At 45.5% G+C, this 22,269-nt stretch overlaps 2 protein-coding genes across 2 annotated transcripts in view; one reads left to right on the top strand and one right to left on the bottom strand.

Moving 5' to 3' along the window:
- Positions 1–22,269, top strand: part of SPO11 (SPO11 initiator of meiotic double strand breaks) — a 331,434-nt gene that overhangs the window by 243,478 nt on the left and 65,687 nt on the right. The window contains exon 6 of the mRNA XM_080558213.1: positions 13,248–13,355. Within this exon, the coding sequence (XP_080414339.1) occupies positions 13,336–13,355 (20 nt within the window). The 5' untranslated portion in view covers positions 13,248–13,335. The remainder of the gene's footprint in view (positions 1–13,247; positions 13,356–22,269) is intronic.
- Positions 400–22,269, bottom strand: part of BMP7 (bone morphogenetic protein 7) — a 46,014-nt gene continuing 24,144 nt past the window's right edge. Inside the window, exons 2-7 of the mRNA XM_080558199.1 lie at positions 21,685–21,877; positions 10,933–11,081; positions 6,273–6,470; positions 4,941–5,017; positions 4,322–4,432; positions 400–3,096 (exon numbers count right to left, since the gene is read on the bottom strand). Of these exons, the coding sequence (XP_080414325.1) occupies positions 2,947–3,096; positions 4,322–4,432; positions 4,941–5,017; positions 6,273–6,470; positions 10,933–11,081; positions 21,685–21,877 (878 nt within the window). The 3' untranslated portion in view covers positions 400–2,946. The remainder of the gene's footprint in view (positions 3,097–4,321; positions 4,433–4,940; positions 5,018–6,272; positions 6,471–10,932; positions 11,082–21,684; positions 21,878–22,269) is intronic.

Here is a 22,269-nt window from a genome sequence, read left to right as displayed (position 1 = left end):
TTAGAAAATGTCAGCTTCTTGGCTGATGTTTCTTTGGAGTTTCTTCTTTCCTTTCTTGTGCCTCTAAATTTTATTGGGATGACTAAATCTCTGAACTATGTTAGCAGTAAACAGAACTAATTTACCCCCTGCTTCTTTGAAACAGCTGCTGACAGCTGCACTATAATTCAATCACGGATCTTTGCAGTGCAGGCTGCAAAACATATTCATATTTTTTTCATATTCTTTCCTCTGTGTTTGGACTGGAGGCACTGCACCCAAAAGCGACGTGCTGATTTTGCCAGTACACAGGGGTTGATTTACATGAAAGCAGAGGATCCAGGTGAAATATTGCCCGGCCAAAAAGGTTCTTTGAATAAAGGGAGAATAACCACACAGATACACAATGTTGTTGGGATATCTTTTGTAAAATTGCAATGATTTATTTTACTACTTTGTACAAAAGGCTTCTGACAACTGCTCTATGAAAAGAACCAGAAATGTGTATGCATTTTTGCCAACTGTTAATAAATATCTTCTTAAATAAGGAAACAAATGTTCTTAGGAACTGAGAATCATTTTTCCTGGATGTGACTGAAAAGGAATTCAGAGATGGAAATAAATAATTCTTCTTCCGCTTTTGTGACAACTATTTACATAAAAATGTACAAACAGTGAAGCTGATGTTGAGCCTAGCAACAGAAATCCTATTATGTTTAAAAAAAAAGCAAAACCAAAACAAACACTCCCCACATAATATTTAATATATGAATCCTATACAGCAAGATACCGTGGTCCAAGTTAAAAATGCAATACACCGATGCAGTGACCACCAACACTGAAACACCCGCAAGAAAAACTAACCCTTGTCTACTAAATAGTGGAAGTTGAGGCCTGATTAGCTTCACACTGCAGGCAGCACCTTAACCTCCTTTAGGAGGTTTACAGAAGCACTGCTGTGTATGCGTGTACAATGGCAAAAGGCGCTTCCCATCTGTGTGATTTCAATGCCTCACTCTAAATAAGAGATGCCCTGGGGGCAGTTTTGACTTGGCAGTTTGGCGGAGAGGTCTCGTCTGCAGGCTGCCGGGAGAGATGCTCTTTTGGCGTCAGCTGTTGTCCTGGTGTTGGCTGTAACTATTGGCCAAAGTCTCACCTCGCGCCAGGTAGGAGGAAGCTTGCTGGAGTTGAGCTTGCAGAGTGTGTGCTGCGGGTCCTTCAGGTGTTTGAGTTGCCTGGTTTGGAAGCAGGGCACACTTGGCAGTCCAAAAGCTACCAGTGCCATGGAGAGACTTCCACTTTCCCATAAGCCTAATCCTGCTGCCAGGAAAACTGCTGGGAAAACACCAATTGACTTGAATGCGATTAGAATTAAACAACCAGAAACAAGTTTCCAATTTATTTCATAGCAAATAAACTTTTTGCTCTACAGAGTGATCCGGGGCCAAGTTCCCAGTGAGGCTGCATCACCCCATCCCCTCGGTGTGCAGAGAAACCCAAGTCCAGGCATTTATTATGTTCTGGACCCATCTGTTAGAGGTTCAGCTTTTTGAAGTTTGGGATTTAGAGCTGAATATGTTGAGGATCTGGCCTTTAATAGGACAGAATTTTCTTTTTTTATCTCCCTGGTGAAGTTCATGCCAGTCCTGCTTTTGTTATCTCGACGTATGATAAAGTTTTGGATCAGTTTGCGACTGGTTACTGCTCCTCTCTGGTCTTATCGCAACAACTTTAATTGAGTTGTAATTACATAGGTGTGATGTTTGTGTAACCCCTGACTTAAAAGAAGGAAAAAGAAGAGCCTCGAGGGGATGTTTTCCTTCCCCCTGGTTTCATCTTGTAGATGTGGCTACCGAAAGTGATTCTTTATTTTTATTTTGTTAGAGGTGAAACCAATAGTAGAGCAGTGTCTTTGTATCATAATCAGTGGCCTTGGGAAGTAAGGTTTCCTGTCGGGTTTCTTGCTGGGTTGGCGTGGTGCTGAGTGTACATCCCAGCTTACAGCACCTTCTGTACGCCAGCCTCCGCATTTTTGTAAAAGTGTTGGAACTTGTTCTGTCATTGAAGTCAATGGATATTTTCCAAACAGGAGCAGGATCTTTATCTCTCTTTCACAACTCTGTAACTGCTTAGGATACCCCAGCTAAACCCTAGGTTTAATCCCAAAACATTTATTAACATTGTGCTGCTTTCCTGTTTCAAGTTCATAGCAAATTCAAATTCTTTCTGGTTGCTAGAGGAAATTTTCCCGTGTTGACAAAAAAAAAAAAGTGTATCCCCAAAGTCTTGCTCTTGGGAATTATTTTCTTCAGTTCTTTTGCTTGACAATTAGAAAATTCTTTATTTTCTCTTAGACTCATTTGGCCTTTGAACTTGAATCAATCCAGATATAGCTTTTGCTACTGCAGTTTAAAACTGGAACTTGCTTCTAATTAATCTTTGCTTCTGCTTACGAAATTGAAGCAGAGGGATGGAAGTAAGAATTCTCTAACAAAATACCTGTTCAATCCAGGTACGTTTTGCTCACTTATTTTATTGCAAACCGTGTGTTACAGGAACTACAGATGTTTAATAGTCATGGCACATTCTCACCTTGGATAGATTATTAATTTTTAATTCATAATCAACAGTGGTGTGTTTGCAATCTTCTGAAAGACTCGTTTGCAGAAGTATGTACTGTAGGAGCCAATTTTGTAGGCAGATTTGGTTTTAAATGGTTTGTCTGGCTTGTTTCAGTTTACAAGCTCATTGTCTGTAATAAACTAAAACAAAATGTGTTCAAATGCCACTTAGATGCAGAAACTGTTCCATTGTCTGAACTTTCAGAAGCCCAGTCCTAAAAACTGTTTGGGATTTTTTAAGCCCGCTGCTGCAGTGCTAACCTTTTCCCCTCCCCCAGCGATCCGTACGAAACCCACTCTTTACAAATCACTTTTCTCTTTCTTTTTTTTCCTGTCTTTTACAAATCTAATGACAGCCACATGCTCGTACCACCATGTTCCTGTATTTTTTTAAGATAACATTGGAGCTGTCATCGAAGTAGAGCACTGAGATGGCATTGAGTTGGGTAGGAGCACAGCAGGGTTTCGGCACAGTCTCTGGGTTTATAAAGTGAACCTGGGGAATTAAAGTAGAGGCATGTTAAGATGTATTTTCCCCTCTCCTCCCCCAAGTATCTCTTCCCCAGGCAGCCCGCTCACTCAGACATATTTTGAACACCTGGCTTTGTGTACAAACGTCTTGAGATGTCCCCTGCACGTATGGAGGCTGACACACACACCGAAGTCAGATCTAGTTGGAAATCTTTCAGTGAGGCAGGTTTTCATTAGAAAATTCCCATTTGTCAGAGCAGTCCGAGTTCTGCAGAAGCGTACCAGTTACGATAAACTCTGTGGGACGTGCGGGCAAGGTTTTGCGAGCAACCCCATGGGCAGCACCGAGACCCAGCCGGCACCAAGGGCTCCAGGTCCCCGGCTGCAGAACCTCTGAGGAGAGGGGGGGAAAGCGACTAAAAACCAATCCTCCAGGAGAAAAGCACTGTGAATTTTCTTCCCTTGGATATGTAGACGTTTCTAGTTTCCCTAATGCTTTCTGCAGTGCTGTCCTTAGACGTGCACGGGGCACAGGACGTGGATGAAAAAGCGGAGTGAGCCTCCTTGTGCCCTACAGATGCGGGCAGGGGACTGGGGCTGTGCCAGGAGGGAGCCCGAGCAGGACTGCCAGGGCTGCTGCCCAGCCAGGGTGCTGGGGGCTGGCGTGTCCCCTGGCCCTGCCAGCTGCTGTGGTGCATGGCTTTGGGGAAGCAGCTGGGGCCACCGAGGGTCTCCCAAAGCGCTGGCGCTGTCGTGTGGAAGCGCTGGCTCAGGGCTCCCATCCGGACGTCTTTGCACAACTTCATAAAACAAATACACCCACAGAGCAGCTGGGCTGTGGAATTTCGGGATTCACTGACCCCTTCCTCAGCCTGCCCCCAAATCCATTTCTGGCGGCAGCACACGGTGTGCGTCCTTACAGAGTTTTTCCAGGAGATGCTGATAATGGGTCTCACATCCTGCTCTTCCCTCCCCGTGCAGTGGGACTATACCACCATCAAGATGCCTATCACAGGGCCCCTTTAAACTAGAGAGAGCATGTCAATGCTTGCAGCAAAGAGAGGGTAATTCCTAGCCAACTATTAATTCAGGCCACTTGGCTAGACATGTTTAGCCAGATGCTGCAGGCATCTTAAAGAGCTAACGCAGACCTTCCTTCTCGTGTTAGCTCAGAGGTCCTTTTTGGTATAAACTTATTGCTGAGTAGCACCTAGCAGAAATAACTGTACTACAAGCTCCGTGACACCTACCAGTGTCTGCACAATGGCGTGATTTGTAGCATTCATGTACGAATTCAAGGGGAAAGCACATTCTCCTTCACAGTAGTACGCAGCATAGCCCTCTGGAGCGATGATCCAGTCCTTGATTAATTGAAGACATTAGATCGTGGAGAAAGACAGAAATATTGTTCAGTGAAACACAAAGTAGAATGACACATAAATCTATCAGTTCATATGTCTGCATACAATTACAGGAGCTTGCAAAACAAAAATCTGGCACGCTGGCCTTTCTAGTGCTGTCCTATACACCTCTAAAGCAGCTGCTCTTCATCGGGTGGCATCGCCGTCCCTGGGGGTGTTCAGGGAAAGGTTGGACGAGGTGCCTAGGGACATGGGTTAGTGGGTGACATTGGTGGTAGGGTGGTGGTTGGACCAGATGATCTTGGAGGTCTTTTCAACCTTAATGGTTCTGTGGTTCTAAAGTACTCCTATACCCTAACTTTGCAGAAGCGCTTCTTAAGCATGTTACGATCAATACATAATTTTTTCCCGGGGGGATGGGTGGGGGGAGTCCGCACATTGGCTTGATCTCTAGCAGCCTGCCAAGGGACTTGCAGCCCAGCTGGCACTGGTGACGCAGAGCCCTTACCTGCCACCCCAGGTCCCTGAAGCTGACGTAGAGCTCGTGCTTCTTGCAGGCCTGCCGCTGGTCGCTGCTGCTGTTCTCTGTGGGGAGCGGGGCTGTCAGCCTGGGCTGCCCCCAGCCCTCGGCAGCACCCAACAGGGAGCAGGCGGCGCTGCTCAGCTGTTGTGCTTGCTGCTTTCTTTTAATCATTTTCAGTTTCTCGTGCTTTAATCACAAAATATAAAGTGCAAAAAGCCAAAGACACCCAGGGAACACCCTCTCCCTCCCAGCTTCCTTTGACCTCATGTTGGCAAAACCCAGGTATCTCAGATGATTGCCTGTTGTATTAAGGAGAACTTGTGCAAGGAGTGATGGGGAAAAGCAACCTTTAACTCTTCTCTGCATTCTGAGCTGTGTGTGATAATTGCACCTTCAGGCCTGCAAAAGCAACATGATGATATGAAAATAATACAAAACCTGTTCGTGCAGCTGCAACCGGAGTACAGCCGGTGACAGCGCTTCGTGGTGAGGCCAAAGAACAAAGCATGGGTCTGAACCATGGATCTGAGCATCCACAGCTGTCAGTGTTGTTTTAACGTTGTGTTCAACCTGGGCATATAGCCTGACGTCACACCTTGTGCCCCGGCGGTCCTTCTCCTTCCCTCTCTTGCAAGCTCCCTTTCCATCCGGCAAAATGCTCGAGGAGCAGAGCTGGAATTTGCCACTGCCCTCAGAGGAGCTCGCCCCGTGCTGCAGCTCCTGCTGGGGACGTCACCAAGGGCCTGCTACTCCGAGGTGTCTCGTAATTAAGCCACGTTTCTATTTTAAATGCCCGGCGCTTTTCTTCCATACTAGGACACGCAGCTCCCCCTGGAATGGCTGCAGTTATCCTGAGCAAGGAATGGGCTTTCCTGTTCCAGGCAAAACTTCTGGAATTACTAAGATTTTGGGGGCTGAATTTAAAATTGCAGCCTCTTGAAAATGTACAGCATTTTGATTCAGATCCACTGAAATACCTTATTATAATGATCACTTATTTCTTTTAAAGTAATTATCTTAAATTTCATGATAAGAATTTATATGGGAGATTGTTTAGATGGCTTTTTTTGTTTGTTTGTTTTAATTGTATTAGGATATCCTTCAGTTGAACACTGTTTCAAAGAAACATTACTTTTCTAAATTTTTTGGAGTAATCCCTAATCCCAAGTAGTTTCAGAGCAGCAACAGAAAACAAGTGGTAGACCAAAGAGACAACAAACAGCGTTGAGTATGGGTGAAACTGTTCCTATCTAGTGTCAAATCTAGCAGAGCGTTATCCCACACCTACAAACACCGACCCAGCAAACCTCCCTGTACCTGCAATGTTCGACACCCGGAAAGCTTCCTGGTTCTTTGGCGTTTTGGATCGATTCTGGCTCCTTTGCTTCCCTCCCGTGGAGCGAATGCTGCGGAGATGAACCTCAGTGGCTTTGAAGAAGGCTACTGTGAATGGCTGCTTGTTCTGTGGGCCGTGTCTCCCAATTAGACCTGCCAGTTTGGGGTTGATGCTTTGCCCTTAAAAACAAAACAGAGTTAATCAGGATTGCGGTAACTTCCCATTTTCAGCAGGCATGGTAAATACACCAAGGAGGAGAGCTGCTGTCTGGTCCATAACGATGATTCCTAGGCACGTCCGTAGCCACCAAGGGCCTGGACTTAATTGACAAAGCTGCTTCTGACAAGAGCAGCTTAGCACAGCTAACTTCATTTTATATCTGCATGTAAAAGTTACATAAAATGCTCCTACATATAATTATTTTACCCTAAATCCGCTTAGCATTAACTTTTCCTGCATTCTTTAGAGGGGTTTCTTTAAGTTCACCAGCCTATAATTTGAAGTGAGCCTGTAAAAGGAACCATAAAACTCAGCCCATAGGAACACTAAATTCCCACTGGAAGGTTATTAACTTAAAATAAAAATGCCTTATATGAAATGTTGTCAGAGTTCTAGATATACTGCAGCTGAGAGAAACAAATAGCTCAGATACTGGAAGATGTCACGCTTATTGTTGTGTCTCAGCACTACTGTACCCGATAACCTTGTTTCAAAGCCATTGATTGCCATGTGTGCTTCCTTCATCCTGGACTTCTAAATTAATTTTATTTTTGTTGAAAGTTCATTAGGTGGTTTTGCTGTAGAATGAAATCACTGTTCACAAAAGATGCGAGGAGCAGGTGGCGGGGCAATATTGAACATTTTTCCCCGTTCTCCCCAAGAGTGTCTGGGTGCTGTTGCGAAACGGAAGGGTGATATCCAGTTCTACTGAGGACTGAAGTTAAGTTACATCAATAGTTTTTGTGATTGTTTTTGCGACTGTTTTTGCTAAGGACAGAGCTGGGTCTTGTCAGCCACAAATCAAATAAGCCAAAGGATGGCCGAAAGTTTCTGAGAGAAGCCCTGAAAGGCGCCTGACCATGGAGAGCAGGTGAGGGACTCTAGAGTCTCTAACAAAAATCTCCTTACCTTACTGGCTTTGGACTACGGTGTAAAAAAAACCTGGTAACGTGAAATATTTGTAGGTAATTTTCTACAACTCCTGTTTTTAAAATGAATAAAGTAAATGCCAAGGGAGTGGCCTATAGCAGATTTAAAAAAATACTGTATTTAGGGAAACGTCTTCATCTTAGCTCTTGCATATAGCCAAAGGTTGGTAAATGTGATGGACCCCAGAAAAAGGGGCTGTGGTCAAAGGTCTAGGCCAAAAAGTGGAGCAGCCTCAGCTGCAGTCCATTCCCTATTTTTCTAAAAGCCTGCAGCCCAGTGAGCAAGTGCCAAGCTGCAATATTTGGGATTTGTGGAAAGAACGGACTCAGGAGGGGGTTTTATGGGACTGCCTGGTGTGACCAGGTCCCACAGCGTGCCATGGGCAGGGGAGCAGGGCCAGGCCTTGCAAACCAGATAAAGCAAAACAAATATTGGGACAGGGCACCAGGAAAGCTCAGGATAAAAAAGCAAGTGCAGAAATTCGTGTATGTAGATTTCTATATGGACATGCATCAACTTCTTCAGCTTCAGCTGAAGCTCCTTGCTGGAAACTTGTCCAAACAGTTTTCATTTTAAACATTTGAGGCCAAGCCCACAAAGTGCTTAAGCAAGTAGCTAATGATAAATATGTAAGTAGTTCCACTTGTGCTCGGGCTTTGCCAGATCGAAGCCTTACTTCCTGAAAACAAGCTCAGCTGAAGGAGCTCACTGAATACTGTTCCTATGGCTTTTCTTGCCCCCTCAAAGAAGTCTTTTGCTTCTCCGAGTTGTTTAAACTTCCAAGTACATCTCTGGCTGTGGTTTTTCCAGAGAAAGTTATTTCACCTTTGCAGTGTCTCTGGAGATTAGGTCAGTGGTATGCAGGGGACCTGACTTCACACGGGTATGTTTAATGGATTTTCATTAGCATGGCAGTAAGTAGCATCTGACCGATGAATTCCTCATTTAACACCACTGTGTTAAAGACCAGTACAATGTTTCCTTAGGGGAAAAGAGGCATGCAGTACTCTGTACGAGTAGTGTATAAAGGTGGGAAAAATGCACTCCTTGGTTCTAACTTTCCTATGCAGGCAGAAAGTGAGGTTTAACACAAGGACATGTATACAGTCCCCATTAGACAATGATAAGCTTGTCCCAAAAGAACTAAAGCTGTGCTCTTGAACCAGAGGGCGCAGCCTTATCTGCTTTTATGAAGCTGCTTTTTTAAAACTGTCAAATATGGGATCTCACGTAATAAACTAAGTAAACCCAAGTGGGTGCTTGCTGTTCCCATGTGCGGCTGCTGAGCAAGGCGTACTGGTGCTGGGCTGAGAGCTTGCTGCAGGCTACTGACTCACCCAGATGTTTTGTTGCTTGCAGCTCGAGCTGATCCCCATTTTCTAAGAGCAAAAACCTCCCCTGTGATTCCACCCTAGTTATACACGTTGATAGACTTATTTGGCAAGATTGTAAAGAAATACAAAGACCGGTTAATTTCTTTTGTATAATTTCATCTGGACAGTACTCATGATGGCTTTTTCTTTTTTTTTTTTTTTAAGACTGTACTGGCTTCATGGTTGGAGATCTCTGTATGTAGGGACAGCTACAAAGCAAAGATCTTTTTCACAATTCACTTAAAGTACTGGGGGTTGTCCAAGCATATAGTGTTGCATCAAAGTCCTGCTGTGTTTGCAGCATATGATTTTCATATGAAGTCCAGGTGTAAAAGCAGTTTTCTCTTTAGCATGCAGTTGGTCTAAATCCAAAATGAAACTTGGGGAGCAAGGAAGGACATATCCTTGCCATTCAAAATAGAAAGAAATATTCACGTGTACGGTAGAGAAACCTGAGAGCAAAGGTGTGCTGCCAGGAGACTCAGTCACAGAAGCCAGGCAGACAATCAGGCCCTGTATCTGTGTATTTACTTTTTAAATGCTGGAGTTGGCTTTCCTAACTTCAGCGACAGGCCGATTTAAGCATTTTGTTAATCTCTTTTGAGAAAGCAGCAAGTTACTTTTTATATTGTCCGAACATGTTTACAAACACAGCTGGATTTTTCAGGAGTGTAAACTACAGTCCTAATTCTCACTGAGTCCTATACAGATGAGAACGCGGTTATTACTGAAACTGAGAATTTCCCATTTTGAAGGCTCTCCCCATGACAGGTTGGGCTGTATGCTTTTGAAAAAGCCCACTTCTGGTTGCTCCAGCAGAGCAGCTCCTGGGGCTGTGTGGCTGCAGCATTTCCCTGTGTGCAGGACCCTGAAAAGCCTTGGTTGAAATCCGTGGCATATAAATAAATAGCTGGCTTCCTTAATGCTGAAAAATGGGATTGACCTTTGCTGTAAAATCACTAGCTGAGGACTGGGGAGGACGGAGTGATAAGGTTTTATGAGTAGAAGAGTGTGAGAGTGACGCTGTATTATCTGTAGTGTTTAAGAGATATTAAGCCTACTTCCAGCCAGTGCTTTTGTGTGGACTCCAGCCTGGGTCTTGGTGGTTTTCCTCTGTGTGAACAAGAATTGGATGTGTCGTGACTGGACACAACATCTGTAATCCCAACTATTTCCTTTAGGAGGCAAAGTGAAAGCTGAAAGCAAGGACAAGTACTTGAAAACAGGCTAAGCTTGTCTTGGCTGTTCGTTTTCCTTACTATTTTAGCTTGAAGAGTTAAGATTATCTTGTAAACCAAGCTGAATTTGAATCTTTGTGCAAAGATGGCAAAAGGCATCTGTCATTAGGGTGGGGACCGGTAACTTCCATGGAGAAGCTCCTGCTTTGTGCCTCTGTTTGAATGATCTGTAAATGCAGGAGCCCTGAGAGGGCAGGTTAAAACAAACCCTGGGCACCTCTCAGTGCACAGGTCTCACAAGAGTAAAATCGCCCTTTCATGTAATGGCTGATAGCTTGCCTATTTCAAAATTGCTTTGCAAAGTACTACCCACTGGAAATGTTCATAAAAAGCAATAGTAAATGTTATCAAAGATGCATATCTGGAGAATGAATTTCTGCTGCTAGAGAGGACATGAAAATGGTTCCTAAATATTTTCTGAAAGTACTTCTGTGCCAGTTGACGCCAGCCTTTTACATCACTCAGCTTTGTCTTTCTACACATAGCAAAGTTTCTTCCTCTCTCCTCGACTGGAATTGTCTCACTCAGAAAAATCTGAAGCGGGTGGGCATGGGGAGCATGGCTGGAGAAACGCAGGAGTGGTTCTGTTGTGCTCTGCTGCCAGCAGCGTATACACCCTGTGATGGGGATGTGTACACAGCTAATGCTGACATGGCTGCACAACAGATTCCCAGTCTGTTAAAGCATTTGAGTACATCCTTAACCTGAAATATGTCTGCAGACTTAATTTTTTAATCATTATTTGTGCCTTAAGCAAATTGAGGAAAAACATACTCACGAAATCCTATTCAAAGAAAAGAAAACTGAATGCTTAAGGCTTCCCCTGGTTGAGATCATCTACCCGAAACGGAGACTCCTTGACGTTGCTGTCTGAAACTCACCGTCTATGCTTTCCACAGATAGCTGCAGGCCAAGATTGTGCTGTGGATTCACCACCCAGTGATTACTGGTTGCAGTAATGTCAAACACCAGCCACCCTTCTTCTGCAGCCCAAATTGTTCGAGAGTCGAGCAGGAACAAATCTGAGTCCCTGAAAAAAAGAAGTGCAATTTCTTGTTACCTGGGCTTTCCACTGGGCTCTCTACAAAGCTCACATGCCCGCGTTAAGCAACACGCTCGGTCAGCCGTTCAGGAACAGAGACGATGCTGGAGCTGGGCTGGCGTGCTTTCCTACCTAATCACCTTCACATGAAGTGCTTTTCTTCTCTCTTTAAAAAAGGGAGGATGGGTTGAAGCAGAGTTGAGGTGGTTTTGGATTACTTTGCTGCTGCAGTTAACCTTAGAGCTGCTGATGCAACTTCAGAAGAAATGCTTGCCAGGCACAGATTTGCAAAATTATTGTTTGCATATGCAAACTTAGTAATTGGGCAGACAATGCTGCTCATTATCCTTTCCACACATAATTTCCTGACTTTTACGCATAATTGTAGCACTGGCGCAAGCCAGCTGGAACACTGTTGTGCATATATTAACATATGTAATGGTTTTTTAAATTTGTTCGTCTGAGGTTACAGATAATTGATTGAGGCAATAACCCTCTGCACAGTCACAGGTCTGCATAATGTTGGGTGGCAATTTCCTTTCAATTTGTTGCTTACATCTTTAAAAGGCCACTGCTGGATTATTCTGGTCGGAGAAATGAAAACAGAAGCTGAGAAAGATTGGGAATAGAGAGGATTTCTTGCATTTAAAAAGAGTGAAATTATTCTGGATTTACAAAATATTTCCTGGCAAATTTCTGTAAAATGAAAACTTGAGAAAACACAGGCTCTGTAAAGGAAGGAGCCTTCTCTTATCAGGAATTAAGAAAGATGTAAAACTTTATGAAAATAGTAGCAGAATTGGATGGTGGTGCAGTTTCTTTATTTAAAAAAAAAAAAAAAAGCAACAACTTTACTTGGAGAACAAAGAAACCCGGTGGAAGTGTCTAGACAAGTCCTGTAAGGGCTGCTTCTGTACTTGTAGTGCACAAACATGATAACTTGTTTAAGTGTAATTATATCCTTTTGAGTGAAGAAATATCCTTGGAAAACCCTTTGTGTCCTCAAAGCTTCGAGAAAGCCTTACTAATTTTGTCGCTATTGATTTGTCAGTGCAAATACATATATATTTCTAATTTTGTTTGCTCGGTGCCTCTTGTTTGCACATAACATCAAGTGATCGGAATTGAGTCCCAGAAGAGCTGTCAGCATAGAGGCTTTTGTCTCTCAGATTTTAGCGATTATTTTTCCTGTGAGATACTAAGAAATTAGAGGCTTTTGTCTCGCAGAGCTGACTCAAAACAGAAGCAGTTTTATTGCGATGTTTTTTGCTATCTATCCTTTCAACCTTTGTGGGCCGGGGTGTGTAAGAGATGATGGCTTTCCTCCGTGAGCTGGCAGGTGTCACTGCCTCTGGCTCTGTGCGGGCTTACAAGAAATTAAACTTCTGAAATTAGTTCCTGCAGAGCACGTGAGCACGTCATCGAGCACGTGTAAAAGGAGGTTCTGTCGTTTTCCCAGCGCTTCGTTTTTAAATGAAAGTGTTTTGCTTTCCTTTAAACAAAGTTTTGGTCTGTGGAAGAAGCCCTACATCAGAACTGACCTTGCTGCAACACTTCCTTGCCAGCACATAGTGGGTCCTACAAGGAGTATTTTGGTGGATGTTTGGGCAGCCACGGCTCAGGAAGGGGCCGTGGTGCAGGCGATGGAGAGGCTCAGCCCAGGTGCTGGGATTTGTTCAGCCATCTCCACTTGGTGCACCCAGGACAACTGAAGACAACAGTGCAGATCACCCCTCTCTCCATGTGTGCGCTAGTTACGGGAAGGTATGATGCTTGAGCACAAGCCGGGGGGGCAGATTTCCTGGGGTTTCATCCCCACCCAGGAGCAATGGCCATGTGCCCACAGCACATGACGCAGCCGCACGGACACCTCCCGCCCTTCCCTGTTTACAGCGTGTGGAACAAAACGCGTCCCAGGGGAGCTGGGGATGAGGGAGTAGTACGGATTGACCCGTTCCAATGGCTGAGTCCAAGTTTCCAGAAGTAAAGGGCTTTTATATTCACATACTGCATCATTTAAGCATGGCCCCTGACTGGAACTCATGATTCACACAACGTTTGGTTAATAGGGACTTGGCTTGCTTGGTTTTTCTCCCTTGTAGTTTGCAGGTTGAAGATAATAGCAATAATGATAACTTATTTTTTTTTTTTTAGCTACTGCTCAACTGCAGCGTTATTACTCAGAAAAACCAGCCTTTAAGCTTCCCATGCTGACATGATGCAATCGGGGTAACCAGACAACATGAGGCATCAAGTACCAGGGTGAGTCAGGCTGGGAAATTGTATAATGCATTTGTTTTCCTGTAGTTACAGCAATGTGCAAACAATAGGCCTGGAGGGGAAGCCCGAAGTGAGAGAGATCAAAGGGACCCACTAAAGGGAAATGTCCTTCCCACACACACTTGGAACATTTGGACCCAAAAAGGCCTTGTGTCAGATGCTCCCTGGAGAGGTTCAAGCACTCCTGGATTTGCACTTTCCACTCCGGCCCACCAGCAGCGGCCAGGGTTGGGATGCAAAAACCTGACTGGCGTTGCAGGCAGAGCATCTGAGGCTCCTGAGGTTGTGGCGCCTGTTCCAATGAAAAGAAACCTCCCGTTCTCTTAAAAAGAACAACCTCCCGTGAAGTAAAATGCCCTGTTCCCCAAAGACTTATGGCAAAACAACATTGAATCACTAGCTAACAGACAACGAGCCCTTCAGACATCGTTGCTGGATAAGTCATAATAAGCAGAGCGAAGAGATGTTATTCTGCCTAGCCTTACACAAAATTTGTTCTGAGGGCTCCTGTCTAATGAGTTGTTACAAGAGTTAGTGCTAGGTAAGTCTAGCTGATATGGCTGGTTTGCGTTTTAGATTTGAGATAGAGATCTCAGCACAAAGGGAAGAGGTTCCTAGTGCACATCTCAACCGCCGGTACCTTACCTAGTGACTGTATGCACATTTAGAGCATTCTTGGAGCAATGTCAATGATGGTTTTACAACCAGCAGGCAGAGAACCTCTTTGGTTCCTTGTTCTTTCAGTCCCTTCATTTAAGAACTTCAGAGCATGTCACCAACTTTACTGAGCCTTCTACCAGACTAAGGATATGAAAAGGAACACGATCCTCATTTTACAGAAAATTAAGCTGGGACATGGAAACATTAATGTCTAGATTAGAGTTACATAAATGATGAAGTCTGGATCCAGACCACAAGTATGTTTTGTTGAGACCACATCAAAATGCCTCAGCATTCAAAGTACTTAGATCAGTGGGAGTGTCAAAGCTTTTAGTGATGATAAAGCTCAGGGTTTTCAGATCAGTTTTCTCAAGCAACAGGCTGTTGCTGCAGCAGCCTGAGCTGAGGACGGGAGGTTGGCACTTGTCTGCTGACTGTTTCAGTAGTGTCTGGTGCTGGACACCAGAAAGGAGACACACCTCCTGGTAGAAAGTACTGCTGAAAGTTTGTCTGCAGGTCATATAGTTGCTGTGTGGTCTATGAAATTTCCTTTACTAACTCAGTGTTTTCTGGACTGAAGGTTGAATAACAAGGATTGCAAAGCGAGGCTGGCTGGGGACGATGCATGTGAGATCGTGTCTGGAAAGCAGCTGGAGCTATGGATGTGGAAGGGCTGAAGCTGCTAAAGGGCTGGGTGTGAGCAGGGACGTGGAGGGCTGGTGGCATGAGGGGGCTAAGAAAGGGTGATCAGTGGAAGAGAAAGGACTGGAAAAAGCGAGGTTTATGGCAATGAGTGGAGATATAAGAGAAAGAAGATGCAAGTAAAAGCATCCTGAAAGGGAAGAGTGCGGAAGAGAGTTGCTGTGTTGCAACCACCGAAGTTCTAAGAGAAATTATTGGCAACCAGGCAGCTTCATGGAAATAGCAAGTATGGGCTCTTTGCTTTTTGCTGGGGTATTTTTTCAGCCTCTTGGATATGATCTGGTTTGTAGCCATAAATGCTAAATCAAAAGTGCAGCATCTCTCCTAGCCACCTGACCTGGTGGGAGCCACAGGGAAGAGCAAGGACGTGAGACAGAGAGAGACTGTGAAACTGAGAGTCGTCGGTTCTGCAACAGCAAGGGAGAACAGTAGATGAAACTGCAATTAAAAACCATAATGCTCTAAGGTCTGTAGTTCTGCAGCATAGCCCTCTTAGCAAGCAGCACCTCCTTTTGCGTCTGTTTTCTCCCCTCGCTTTCCCCATCCCCCTTGTCAGCTCTGTTATTTCAAGCTGCTGGTTGACAAGTGGTAGTAAACACTAGTGAGCAATTCCAAATGGGATAAAAATAAATGGGAAGAAGCACAGGCAGCAGAAGAGAAGGTGACTCTTGGCAGCTCTCCTTACATTGCAAAACGAGCTGATGGCTGCGATGTGCTGGCACTCCGGGCTGTGAGCACCTCGGAGCCTTGGTGGCTCTCCTGGCCATGTCCTGGCAGCAGCCAGCCCAGGGCACTGCCAGCAGGTCCTGCTGTCCCCTATCTGCCTTTCAGGCATCTGCTGGCCCAAAGAGCACACTGAGGCTGTCTGGCCGCTGCACAGCTCTAATCCCTACCTGCTAGTTTGAGGAATTACAGATCTAGCGGTGTTTTAAACAATAACCATATTGTGACACCTTGCAGCAGTAGACTTGAATTGCTTTACAAATATGGGTCAGTCCTCCCACGTCTGTTTTAAAGTGGGAAACACTGGAGGCACAGATATGTTAAATGTCTTACTGACTCAGCTTGTAAACCACAGGAGCATAATCCTGTCCTCTTGACTGGTATTATAACCTTAGAGGAGCTGTTTGGGCCACAGGCACGGTGCAAGCTGGCAAATTAACTGCAAGGTAGCCCAAAGACAGAGGTGGCAGGGGGATTGTGGGCAACTCACGTCCAGGTTTGAGCAGGTGGAGGGAGAAGGCAGAAAGAGCATCCAGGGAAGGGGAGAGGAGGTCTCGGGTTGGAAGACATCTGTTTGGATTAAAAAACTGCAGCATCCAGATTCCACTTTGCTTGGTGTCATTACTTAAAGTTGGCTGCAGCTGTCCAAAGACAAGCTTAGGAAAATATTTTTCAGACTTTCCTACTCCGAGAGGGCCCCAGGATCTCCCTGGGCCTCTCCCTGGCACGTTTGCAACACCCTCTGTACACGGCCCCGATGCAGCCCTCCTCCCACACCTCCCCTTCCCCATGCCTTGGATCCCCCCTCTCCCTGCCGAGCTGCCAGCGAACCCAGCCCAGGGGTCCTCCAGGTGAAGGCACAGACTGCTGGAGGTGGCCTGAAAACTGGCTGTGATGATGGTGAGACAGATCTGTGTAAATTCTGTTGAAGCTTGGGAGAAATTAAATTCGCTTTAAAAATTCCTCATGTTCCTAGTTCTACCTCATTTCTCCCCAGTAGCCGTGCTCCCCTTTCTGTGTAGTGTTTGAGGTCATCATCTAGGATTCAAAGACTGATTAAAAGTGGCAAGAGTTTGTTGCAGAGAGATGCAACATGTTTCCTAAATAGGAAGCCTCTTGTAAAAGCCGTGCTGAGAGAAATGAGGTTATGTACGTATCCCTGACACTCTGTGCAGATGTTTCTGTTCGGTATTGAATCGCTGTTCGTTAGTGCATCACTTAGCTGAGGAAGAGCCCGCTGGGGTATGCAAAATGCTTCCTGCAGCTACTCGAGTGCCTGTGAAGAGTCGTGCCTTGCTAAGTGACTTCAAGACTTGTCAGAGGCTTTTGCAGTGGCTTTGAGGAATGGTCTGAAAGAGAGAACTGAATGCAGCGCTGCTCTTGGGGGGCTGCGGGGTTTCCATGCTCAGGTTCCCCGCTGCTGTGCCCAAGAGCATATCAGGATGAGAACAGTTACCAACCTATGTGCAGAAAACTTAATAAAAACAAAAACTATTGTCAGTACCTTCCTAGATGCTGTTAGAGTGCTTGTGGATACAGCCATGGTGCTGGGGCACAACATTAAAACAAACTGTATCTTTCTGCACTGCACAACCCCTGCAACAATCACAACAGTTATTTTATAAAGCTCCAAAAAGAGGACACATCTGCTTTGCCTGTTGGGTGGGCCTAAGCCTTTCTTAGTTACTAGAATTACATGTTTCAACCCACAACATGGAAACAGACCCCAATGAACAAGGGAAAGGGGTCTGGAGAGGGGCTCAGGTTTGATCTGGGTGCAGAAGTGGCGTAGTTTGAAACACAAACTAAAGCATTCCAGCTGCAAGTCAAACCCAGGAATGCATCGTGCGAGATCTTATTTTTCTGTAGGGCTGGTAACATGAGCATCCACATCATTCACTGCCTTTGAAGCCTGTGAAACCCGTAATGGGCACAAAGTGAACATGTAGCAACTCCATTACAATTACCAAAGGCTGGTCAAGTACCTGGCTTTATTCTGTCCAGTAACAAAACTCCCATACACTTCAAAGGGGTTGGGATTTACTCCACAGTGCGAGTGCTGGGTCCACTGAAACTGGAGATGAAATTCTGCAATGAGGTATTTCAGCTGCAGAAGGTGCAGACAGATGGGCGGGATCAAGCTCTGGTGTTGAGGAGAACTACACAGTCTGCATTTTTTTCTCTAGCTTCATGTTAATAAATAGAGGATGATGCCCCAGCTGACAGCCTGCCCAGAAGTGCATGGGTACTTCGTGAAAGTACACAAGTTCATATCAACTACAATATGAGTTAGGTATCCAACCTGCTGCTAGAAACCCCATTAAGCACCCGTGTGTCTGTTAGGCACCGAGGTCCCTTTGGAGTTGTTGCTTTGGCCATCGCTTGCAACGCCGGTGGAAAAAGGTAACGGATATTTCCTTTCCGAAGTGCCCCACGAACTATTTTCACGACCTCTCTGTAAAAGCAACAAAGTTCATTTTTCTCAGGCTCCTCTCCACAAGCCCCGTTTTAACACATTTCCTGCTTTGGTGCCTGAAACAAATGGCTTTCAATGCCCTGCAGCAAGCCTCGTGCCCCGTGGTGTGCGCTCCCTCGCTCTGGAGAGGAAGGGAGCAGCTTGGAGCAGCTTTGTGCTCTCACAGCACCCAGGCAGGAGATGGGGGCTTGGCCAGCACCCGGCTCCCTGGTGGCAACCTGTACTTCCCACCGCGGGTTCCTTACCGCAAGCAGGGACTCAGTGACCCACTGCTCAGCACCCTTCTCAACCCAGCTGCTGGCTTTGCAAAGCTCTTTCCCAAGCTTTTGGGTGAGGGAACCATGAAGACCAAAGAGAAGGTGGACAAGAGTCACTGGACCTTAGGTTGTGCATGTGAAGGCTTCAAGACATGTTATTTTAGTCAAAACTTCAGCTGTTTTCACAGTGTTTATGATATTAGGAACATTTTTGTTCATGAATGTACTTGTTTGCTTAAAGTGAATAACTGGTGCTTTGTGCCTCAAGAATGCTGTGCATGCTTTTGTATAACCGAGATGTTGTCAGTTTGAAAAGCTTGCCTTGCAATGAGTTCAGAGATTTGGAAAGTGCAGAAAGAATATTTGATTATTTAGTCTGCTTTCCTAAAGACACCTGTATTTATATCTTCATTTTGACAGAGATAATTTCTTAGTCAAAGTCCAGAGGGGCACCCACTCTGCTACAGAGGACGGAGCTGTGCTCTCGTTCTTGCTGCCGCGGCGGTTAGGCACGTGTCTGCCCACAGCTGTGCAGGCGGATGGATGGCAGCATCCATCCTATGTTCGAATGTCCCTGTTACCAAGGGGCACACCTTCAGCAATGTCTGCGGTGGGGGCAGCTGTCTGCCTGGAAAGATGTAGACCTGTGTTTTTCACCCACAGTAAGTTGCAAGCAGAGATGTTGCTGGTTAGCTATCTGCCAGCCTGCCTGAACTCGTAAAGCAAGTACTGAATTGCTGAGCTGCTGGTGCTCGTGGTTTGTCTGAACCGAGGGCACACCAGCACGCCCTCAGAACTGGAGGCTTATCTGAGGGTTAGCTGGAAATCAAGCCTCCAGCACAGCCAGTGGTCCCCTCACCCTCAAGGAAAAGACCTCCAGTCAGCCACAACTTTCTTTCCAGCTGAATGCTGTGTTGTCTGGGGGCCCCAGGAGCTGTCCTGGCCCCTCCTGTGTGTCGCCGTGTGGTGCAGGAGGCGACCTGATCCCACCGCTGCCTCGGGGAGGCTGGCGGTGCGTTTCTGCACGCTGGTGCGCCCCAGCACGAGGTGTGCTCCGTGGGCGAGCAAAAGCTTGGGGAATATCTGATGTCTCAGGAAGGCAATTCCAGTAATCTGCTGGGAGATGCCACTGCTGTTTTACCATCATGAGAGCAGGGGGAGAAGGAAACCCATCTGTTATTTCGCTGGCCATCGTACCTGCCGTGCTCTAGGGGAAGGCACCGACAAAGCAAAATGTGAGCAAAGGTTTCTCGCGCTGCAGGGGGAGGGCTTGGCTTTGTTTTGCTCTTGTTGCTAGCAACGTCGGATGGGTCTGACTTTCCAGCCTGCTCAGGATGAGACAAACAGCCAAGGAAGCATCAAAGTGAACGGGTGTTTTTTGATCAACACTGGAGAGAGTTTGTTTTCTTTCTCCACTTGCCCAATGACACACTAACTTGGATGACTGGTCTGTGACAGAGCTGGTTGGAAAATGTCAGTGGAAAAACGCACAAAAAGAGCAAATATTTTTACAAATGCTAGTGACAATATTTTTACCTTTGGTCAATCCAAACCGACAGCAATATTTTTTTTTTCAGTACAAACTGTTCAAAACTCAACAGCGCCTGTGCCAAAATGTATGCAAAGGGTGAATATGCATGAACACTCATTAAAAAAAAAAAAGCTGTTCCTGTGGTGAATGTGATGCAGTAAAACTGCATCTAATCTTGTAGCTGGAACATCTGTATAATTAGCAGTATTCCTCACCTCTTCCACCCAGTGGTTCATGTATATGCCTGGCCTTTGCATGCATTTTTTCCTTTAGGAATAAGAGCTTGTGAAGGAGACAGCTTACAGAAAGGCTGCTCCACGCAGTTGTAGACACAGAACCCACCCAGGAGGTACCTTGCAGCCCTCTCTACAGATCCTTGTAACAAACCTGTGGATGTATCATCTTAAAATTAAGGAGCTGAATGTCATGCTAACTCTGTCAGTAAATTTCCTTGCTGGAACCTCACTAATCAGGGTCTGAAGGAGAACTTCCCTGGCATCCATTCGTGTGGTGACAAAGGACATTTACTCCAAGGATATGTTTCTGGCAACTCCCTACTGTCGTGGCACACTGGGCATCTGCCAGCACATATCCTTTTTCTGCTTTTCCCATGAATGAGAAGTTATCCCCGCAAGCTTTTATCTGTATAACTTAAGAAATATAGCAAAGGGAGGCCTTTGTGTCCGTGAGGGCTGAAGATGGAAAGAACTTAAATGCTTGTAGTAGGCAGGATCTAACAGGTCCTATGCATGTTTGTGGCTTGTTGCCTTCTCCTTTAAGAAAGCCTAGTTAAAATGCTTGTTATCATTGTTTAATAAAAATAGATTAATACTAGCGTAGTCCCTCAAACCTTGTAAATAATCGTCATTCGAAATGTTGAGAGAACCACGAGTTTTATACCCACATGCCAGTGTTTAAACTTTTACCATACAGCAAAGCTGGTAGAAAGTCTCACCATTTAGAACTGTTGATAAGGTTTCCTGTCACATTTTAATGGATCAAAAATGCAAAACTATATATATTTTTGCCTTTTTATTACCTCTTTTAAAACTATAATGCCACAATCCTGATTACACTATTGTTTCTTACCCTTTTGGACTTTCCCCATTTTAAATCCCTGGTGTTTCTCTTTTCATAAACTTAAATTAGGTCTGTAGTGTTATTGCCTCATATTTAGTAGTCCTAGAGAATAACTTCTGACTAGCATGTGATTGTAAATACTTTTCATGTAAATAAATGCAGTCTCACTATTGGTAGGCTTTGTATTTAGAAGAAATGTGCAAATGAAACTAAGTGCCTTTGATAAGCGGTTTGGGATTGCTGATTAATTGGAACCAAGAACAGATGAGAAAATTAAACATATGTTCTTATTCAAGTTCCCTGGAGGATTTGTCAGGGAGTTTGGCATACATTAATAATTCCCTGGAATGGATTTAATAGCTCATCTTGTAGTTGTGCACACACAAAACAATCAGTCAATATAAAGAGCATGGTGTCGTCTGTCTTTGTTAATTAGGGATCTCAAATGCCTTTGGTAATAAGGGCTAGTAATTAAGCTCCAACTAGAAAGGAAGCATTCAGATGTGGTTTTGCCACCTCAGGATCCATAAGCAGCAAGAAGAAGAGGCTATGTCTGCCAGAAATCCTCAAGTACTTTGAGCCTGTGGCCTCCTCCCGCACTGTAACACAGCCAGGCGCACAGCCCCTGCCCCTCGCTCGCTCCTCAGCCGCTGGGTGCTCTCGGGGCACCTTGAGGCTCCTGGGCACCTTCACACCTTCACCCCGTGCCTTGATGGCTGAGCACACGCAGCAGCTGCATTAGCATCGACTGAGATTTCACGGGACAGCCCTTGTGCCTAAAGCCCCTTCTGCTGGTAGCACCAGTATTTGTGAAAACATCGGGCATAAGCCCTTGAAGGCACCTGCTGTGCTCACATCAGGATTTCCCTGTGGGTCACTCACCTTCCCGGGTGCTCCTGGAGGACCTGGTAGACACTAATCTGGAACGTTTCATTATCAAAGCGTTCGCGGATGTAATCCTTATATATCCTGAACTCGGCGGCTGTCACTGCTTCCCCCTCTGGGATTCTGGAGAGATCAAACCTGAACTCTCGGTAGTGGCAGCGCTGATGGTGAAACTCTCTGTCATGCTCCACTGAAACAGAAAAACAGCCCATTAGCCACCTGCTTTGTTCCCTTTCCCCTCACCATCAAACAAGCTTGCGAGTTGCCACAACAGCAAAGGGCAAGAATATCTGATTGCAGCATCTCACGCTGCCGTTCGGTTCGTTAAAGCACACAGGACACAAAGCCTCTGTCTAGGCTACTAGAAGGACGTAGGTGTTTACTAGGCTGTCTTTGAAACAGTTTTACAACTGGCTGGCACAGGGTGCGAGTGACTGTTGCGTTTCAATGATTTTTGGCAGGTCTGTGTTTGACAAGTGACTCTGGACATTTGCCACTGATAATGGCCGGGCTGCTGTGGGAAGGGGCCGAAAGAAACAGAGGGGGCTTTGCAGGAGTGCTGGCAAGTTCCAGCCCTTGGGG

This window comes from Anser brachyrhynchus, assembly GCF_964034855.1.
Source record: "Anser brachyrhynchus genome assembly, chromosome: 16".
Taxonomy (NCBI): Eukaryota; Metazoa; Chordata; class Aves; order Anseriformes; family Anatidae; genus Anser; species Anser brachyrhynchus.
This window is presented reverse-complemented; position numbering and strand designations above follow the sequence as displayed.